This window comes from Chiloscyllium plagiosum, chromosome 5 (assembly GCF_004010195.1).
Source record: "Chiloscyllium plagiosum isolate BGI_BamShark_2017 chromosome 5, ASM401019v2, whole genome shotgun sequence".
In the NCBI taxonomy this organism is placed as follows: Eukaryota; Metazoa; Chordata; class Chondrichthyes; order Orectolobiformes; family Hemiscylliidae; genus Chiloscyllium; species Chiloscyllium plagiosum.
In genome coordinates, this window is record NC_057714.1 from 121227277 (window position 1) to 121234769 (window position 7493).

The following is a 7493-nucleotide window of genomic DNA, read 5'->3' on the forward strand; positions in this document are numbered from 1 at the left end:
CCCTCGTGTGGGGTACAGAAACAACTCCTGGGTAGCCAAGGCGGGGGGAGGGGGGGGGGGGGGGTTGGAGAGGGGGAGGAGATGGTGCCTCAGAGTCTGTTCCAAATCTATTCCAGCCACTTGTCTCCATAACCTGGGCAAGTACTACTGGCACAGTCACAGCAGAGATCCGCCTATGTTGGGATGGTGCTGGGGGAGTGGTGGGAGGGGAAAAAGGGTAGGTCAGTGCTGAGGTTGCTCTGCCCCCTCACAGGGTGGGGGAGGGAGAGGAGGAGGTGGTGTGTGTGTGGGGGGTCACTCTGCCCCGTCATGGAGAGGGGGTTTCTAGCCTCGGACAATTCTGTATGGAGTTTGCACGTTCTCCCTGTGTCTGTGTGGGTTTCCTCCCATAGTCCAAAGATGTGCAGGTTAGGTGGATTGTTCATAGTGTGCAGGACTGTGCAGTCTGGGTGGATTAGCCATGGGAAATGCAGGGTTACAGGAATAGGGTAAGGGAAGTGGGTCTGGATGGGATGCTCTTCAGAGGGTTAGTGTGGACTCAATGGGCCTGAGAGTCAATGATTGCCATTGTCTATGGGATGGTGATAAGTGACATAGATTAAGCAGTGATCCACCTCATCAATGAATCTGCATAATCTCAGATGAGAGATGGGGACTCCGTTCTCCTGGTCGGAAGCGTCAGGTACCAGAAGCCTTGTAACGGACTGATATTCCCCTCCCAGCTCCATCCAGCAGTTAGGTGAAGTGGTTAAAGACCACCCCTCCAGAGGCTGTGAACTGGGAATGAACTTGGGAGGAGACTGAGGCCTGAGTGCACAAGGCAGCACTGACCTGATGATTTCTCCCTCTCCCTCTCCCTCTCCCTCTCCCTCTCCCTCTCCCTCTCCCTCTCCCTCTCCCTCTCCCTCTCCCTCTCCCTCTCCCTCTCCCTCTCCCTCTCCCTCTCCCTCTCCCTCCCCCTCTCCCTCTCCCTCTCACAGCTCGTGCCTACACTGACCGGCTCATCGCCTTCCTGCTGCAGAGGTTAGAGGTACATAGTGAACGGACCCGCATCGGCACCCTGACTGTCATCAAACACCTCATCAACTCCGCCTGTACGTAATACCACACTGTGTGTAACTCCCAGTCAAGCAACAATTCCCCACACCTTCAGTAACAGGGACCCTCAGCTTGGGGCCAGAAGTTCACAGGCTCAAGCCCCACTCCAGACAAACTGTGCATACACTCTGGGTTCTCACACCCAGGACAGCACCGAGGGAGTGCGGCGCTGTCTGAGGGGTCAGCGCCGAGGGAGTGCGGCGCTGTCGGAGGGATCTGGAATAGGTGCATCCTTTGCTCAGGCAAAGTCCAATTACTGTGGGATGGTCACGCAGGTTAATAACTGACTGTGAATTATGTTTTGTGCCTGTTACACATCCAGATCATGAGTCAGATGGAATTAATAAAGGGATTAGAGAGATATTGAGATGTGGCCAGCGCAGACAGGACATTAATTCTCTCCCATCTGCATCCTTACAGCCCCACAATTGGAGAGTAAGAAAGCTCTGATTTTGGCTGGAATGAAGTTCACAATCCAGGACAGCAACAACAAGGTAAGAGTGGACTTAACCCTTCAAGTGCTGAGCTACACAGAGGAGAGGAGGCCACTCAGCCCTCGTACAGAGATGCTGCTGCAGTGGTGATGTCACTGGACTAGTAATCCTGAGACTGAGGCTAATGTTCAGGGGACGTGAGTTCAAATCCCATCCCACCACACCACTGGGTGTTATCGATGTAAATGTTAGCAATGTGCCGACGCTGCAACCACTGATTTGTTGTTTAAACTGATGCAGTCCTTACCTGATCTGGGCTTCATCTTAACTGTGCTCTTCCTTCTGTTGTAGGAAAGGTTTTGGAAAGGATTATAATCATCTAGCAAGCAACAATTTGATTTCAGATAGTCAACATGATTTCGTCAAGGACAGGTCGTGTCTCACAAACCTCATTGAGTTTTTGAGAAGGTGACCAAGCATGTAGATGAGGGTAGGGGCAGTTGACGTGGTGTACACGGACTTCAGTAAAGCCTTTGATAAGGTTCCACATGGTAGGCTGTTGGAGAAAGTGTGGCGATATGGGATGGAGGGTAATTTAGTAGTATGGATTAGAAACTGGCTTTCTGTGAGAAGGCAGCGACTGGTGGTCGATGGAAAATATTCAGCCTGGAGTACTGTTACCAGTGGTGTGCCACAAGGATCTGTTTTGGGACCACTGCTGTTTGTCATTTTTATAAATGATTTAGACTCAGGCATAGGTGGATGGATTAGTAAATTTGCAGGTGACACTAAAGTCGGTGGAGTGGTGGACAGTGTGGAAGAATGTTACAGGTTGCAGGGGGACTTGGATAAACTGCAGAATTGGGCTGAGGGGTGGCAAATGGAGTTCAATGCAGCTAAATGTGAGGTGATTCACTTTGGGAAGAACAACAGGAAGGCAGAGAACTGGGTCAATGGTCATTGGATCCCTGAAAGTTGCCACCCAGGTGGATAGTGCTGTTAAGAAGGCATACAATGTGTTAAGTTTCATTGGTGGGGGATTGAGTTCTGGAGCCGCAATGTCATGCTGCAACTATACAAAATGCTGGTGCAGCCACACTTGGAATATTGTGTACAGTTCTGGTCCCCATCCTTCGGGAAGGATGTGGAAGCATTGGAAAAGGTGCAGAGGAGATTTACCAGGATGTTGCCTGGTCTGGAAGGAAGGTCTTTTGAGGAAAGGCTGAGAGACTTGGGTCTGTTCTCACTGGAGAGAAGAAGGCTAAGAGGGGGATTTGATAGAGACATACAAGATGATCAGAGCATTAGATAGGGTAGACAGTGAAAGTCTTTTTCCTAGGTTGATAACGTCAGCTTGTACGAGGGGACATAACAAATTGAGGGGTGATAGATTTAAGACAGATGTCAGAGGCAGGTTCTTTTACTCAGAGTGTGGTAAGGGCGTGGAATGGCCTGCCTGCCAATGTAGTTAACTCAACCACATTAGGGGTATTTAACCAATCCTTAGATAAGCACGTGGATGATTTTGGGATAGTGTAGGTGGACAAGCTGAGAATAGTTCACAGGTCGGCACAACATCGAGGGCCGAAGGGCCTGTTCTGTGCTGTACTGTTCTATGTTCTAAATGGCTGGACAAGGTACTGTTTGAGTGAGATTCGGGTGACAGAGAAGGGATTAATGAAAGATTCCTGTCCGTGTATATGCCTTTGTTCCAATATCCTAGAACCAAAAAATAACCACTAGTCCTCTGTTTTGAAAGATGCTATTGAGCCCTGGCTCAGCAGGATGTTGTGGAGACGGGTCTCCAGATTCCGTCCCCCACTCCGTCTCTCGAGCTGACGTCATCCCCATAACTCCTGGCTTGCATTTAGGGTTCCTGACCTTTGTTCTGGTCTCCCCTACCAGTAGAAATTGGAACACTCTGTCCATCCTCTTGGGTCTCTTCATTTTAAACTCCGGTGCGGTCTAAACCAGCAAGGTCTGAGGGAATTCTGACCACTTCTATCTCATTCTCCACAGAGTGCAAACAAGGGAAAGGTAACCCCACCTCCCCCCCAACTCTTCCCCCTTCTGGGTGAGGGGCAGTCTGTAGTTCTCAGATCACTCCTTCCCCGCTAACTCCCTCTCACTTACCTGGTCTGCTGGTGAATAGTAACAGACTGCGGAAGGGTATGGACAAGGTGAAATGGGCAGGCAGGTGGCAAATGCAGTGTTAATGGTGTGAAGCGATGCTTCTTGAGGTTCGGTTCTGAGGGGGAGGTACAGGAGCACTGGAATCCTAGGGGTAGGTCGTTGAAGGTTCACAGGCCAGGAATATTTCAAAGACAATGGAATAGTGGAACGAAAGGCTTTATAAATTGAGGCATGGGGTACTAAAGAAAACAGGATGTGGAAAAATAACCAGAAGATGCTTAGATATCTGCAGGAGTATTGTCTTCAGTCTGAGCTCCTGATTTTTAGGAAACGATATCAATTCATTGCAGAGGAGTTGGACTGATTTGAACGCGACCAGGGATTTTGGTGAATGTCATTAAGGCCTACAGCACAAGAAAAAGGCCTTTTGGCCCATCAAATCTATGCTGTCAAAAACAGCCACCTAACTCTTCTAAACACATTTTCTAGCACTTGGCCCACAGCTTTTCATAGAAATTCATTCATAGAATCCCCACAGTGTGGAAACAGGCCATTTGGCTCAACAAGTCCACTCTGACCCTCTGAAGAGTAACCCACCCACACCCATTCCCCTACTATCCTACATTTTACCTCTGACTAATGCACTTAACCCACTCATCACTGAACGCAATGGGCAATTTCCCATGGCCAATTCACTTGACCTGTACATCTTTGAACTGTGGGAGGAAACCGGAGCACCCAGAGGAAACCCACACAGACACGGGGAGAATGTGCAAACTCCACAGACAGTCGCCCGAGGCTGGAATTGAACCCGGGTCCCTGGTACTGTGAGGCAGCAGTGCTAACCACTGAGCCACCGTGCTGCTCCATTGAATCCATTCTGTCAAAAACTGCTGCCTAGCTATGTCTGACTTAGTGTTGCAAGTGCACATCTAAATACCTTTTAAATGATGAGGGTTTCCTCCTGGCAGTGAATTTCAGATTCCCACCACCCTCTGGGGTGAAAAAGCTTCTCCCATCTTCTCTAAACCTCCTGCCCCTTACCTTAAATCTGTGCCCCTCAGTCACTGATCCCTGCACAAAGGGGTCAGGTTTCTTCCTGTGTATCCCCCTAGTCCCCTCTGCTCTAAGGAAAGTAACTCTTTGTAACTGAAACTCTGCATCCCCGGAAACCACCTGGTAAAAACCAAAATAACTGCGGATGCTGTAAATCAGAAACAAAAACAGAACTTGCTGGAAAAGCTCAGAAGGTCTGGCAGCATCTGTGGTCAGAAATCAGAGTTAACGTCTTTGGTCAGGTGACCTTTCCTCAGAGGAAGGCTGACCAGATGTGAAGCGTTAACTCTGATTTCTGTCTACAGATGCTGCCAGACCTGCTGAACTTTTCCAGCAACTTCTGTCTTTGTAACATCCTGGTAAATCTCCTCTGTATCCTCTCCAGTGCTATCTCATCCTTCCTATAATATGGATTCAGAACGGCACACCATACTCTTGCTGTGAAGAGACCAGAGAAGCTAACTTGAGCAGAGAAGGTTAAGGATGAGATTTCATTGAGATGGACGAAATGGTGTCATTTTGTCAGAGTAAACAAAGTGTTTCCAGTGCTGAATGGGATTTATCCTCTGATTCTCTGGGAAGCCAGGGAGGGGATTGCAGAGCCTTTGGCTTGATCTTTAGATTAGATTACTTACACTGTGGAAGCAGGCCCTTTGGCCCAACCAGTCCACACCGACCCTCCGAAGAGCGACCCACCCAGACCCATTCCCCTACACCTAACACTCCGGGCAATTTAGCATGGCCAATTCACCTAACCTGCACATTTTTGGACTGTGGGAGGAAACCGGAGCACACGGAGGAAACCCACGCAGACACTGGGAGAATGTGCAAGCTCTACACAGACAAGTTGTCTGAGGTGGGAATTGAGCCCGGGTCCCTGGCACTGAGAGGCAGCAGTACTAGCCACTGTGCCACCGTGCCGCCCAATATGTCATCATTGTCTACAGAAATAGTGCCAGAAGACAGGAGGATAGCAAATGTTGTTCCCTTGTTCAAGAAGGGGAGTAGAGACAACCCTGGTAATTATAGACCAGTGAGACCGACTTCTGTTGTGGGTAAGATGTTGGAAACGTTTGAGAGAGAGGATTTATAATAATCTAGAAAGGAATAATTTGATTAGGAACAGTCAACACAAGTTTGTGAAGGGTAGGTCATGCCTCACAAACCTTATTGAGTTCTTTGAGAAGGTGACCAAACAGATGGATGAGGGTAAAGCGGTTGATGTGGTCTATATAGATTTCAGGATGCCTACCTTGTAGAAGTTCTCCTCCCCTCTCCACAAGAATCGGAGTCTCTCTCTCTCTCTCTCACTCTCTCTCTCTCTCACTCTCTCACAAACGTCGATTCTCCTGCTCCTCGGATGCTGCCTGACCTGCTGTGCTTTTCCAGCACCACTCTGATCTAAACCCCAGTATATGGATTTCAGTAAGGCGTTTGATAAGGTTCCCCATGGGAGGCTATTGCACAAAATACAGAGGCATGGGATTGAGGGTGATTTAGTGGTTTGGATCAGAGATTGGCTAGCTGATAGAAGACAGAAGGTGGTGGTTGATGGGAAATATTCATCCTGGAGTTCAGTTACTAGTGGTGTACCGCAAGGATCTGGTTTGGGTCTACTATTGTTTGTCATTTTTATAAATGACCTGGGTGAGGGTGTAGAAGGATGGGCTAGTAAATTTGTGGATGACACTAAGGTCGGTAGAGTTGTGGATAGTGCTGAAGGATGATGTAGGTTACAGAAGGACATAGATAAGCTACAGAGCTGGGCTGAGAGGTGGCAAATGGAGTTTAATGCATAAACGTGAGGTGATTCACTTTGGAAGGAGTGACAGGAAGGAGGAGAACTGGGCTAATGGAAAGATTCTTGGTACTGTAGATGAACAGAGATCTCGATATCCATGTGCATAGATCCCTGAAAGTTGCCACCCAGGTTGATAGGGGTGTTAAGAAGGCATACTGTGTGTTAGCTTTTATTGATAGAGGGATTGGGTTTTGGAGCCATGAGGTCATGTTGCAGCTGTAGAAAACTCTGGTGCAGCCGCACTTGGAGTATTGCATACAGTTCTGGTCACCGCATTATCGGAAGGCTCGAGTCATAGAGTAATAGAGATGTACAGCATGGAAACGGACCCTTCGGTCCAATCCGTCCATGCCGACCAGATATCCCAATCCCATGGGAAAAGACCAGAAGGCAATGTCTTGGAATAAAGGGAGGACCACGGAGGCTCATTTGTCAAGTATGTTCGAGACAGTGATCAATTGCTTTCTAGACATTAAAGCATCGCAGGAAAGAAATCACAATTTCCCTGATAATAGGGCCGCTCAAAAACATGAATGGTCTACTCCCTCCTGTTTCCTGTGTTTATAAACCACAAGTTCAAATACCCCCCAGCTCACAGCAATTCTTCAGTATGCTACATGGAAAATAAAAGTGCCAGCTTGAGATGCTTCACTGCTCAGGTGGACGGACACGATCCCAGGTGAATTCTATTCATGAACTGAACAAATCCTGCCCTTAGAAAAGCAAAACATCTGACCATTTATCCTGTTGCTGTTTCTTGGGCGCAATTTGTCTGCAGTGTTTGCTGCTTTAAACAAGCGACAGCACTTTGAAAGAGCGCTTCATTTGATTGTTCAAAGATGTGAAATTTTAATTCATTCAACTAGAGTCAGAGAATTATAGAGATGTACAGCATGGAAACAGACCCTTCGGTCCAACCCGTCCATGCCGACCAGATATCCCAATTCAATCTAGTCCCACCTGCCAGCACC

At 48.2% G+C, this 7493-nt stretch overlaps 1 protein-coding gene across 1 annotated transcript in view; it reads left to right on the top strand.

The window, feature by feature from the left end:
* Positions 1-7493, top strand: part of LOC122550347 (maestro heat-like repeat-containing protein family member 1) — an 81704-nt gene that overhangs the window by 21435 nt on the left and 52776 nt on the right. The window contains exons 10-11 of the mRNA XM_043691076.1: positions 952-1094; positions 1519-1592. Coding sequence (XP_043547011.1) covers positions 952-1094; positions 1519-1592 — 217 coding nt within the window. The remainder of the gene's footprint in view (positions 1-951; positions 1095-1518; positions 1593-7493) is intronic.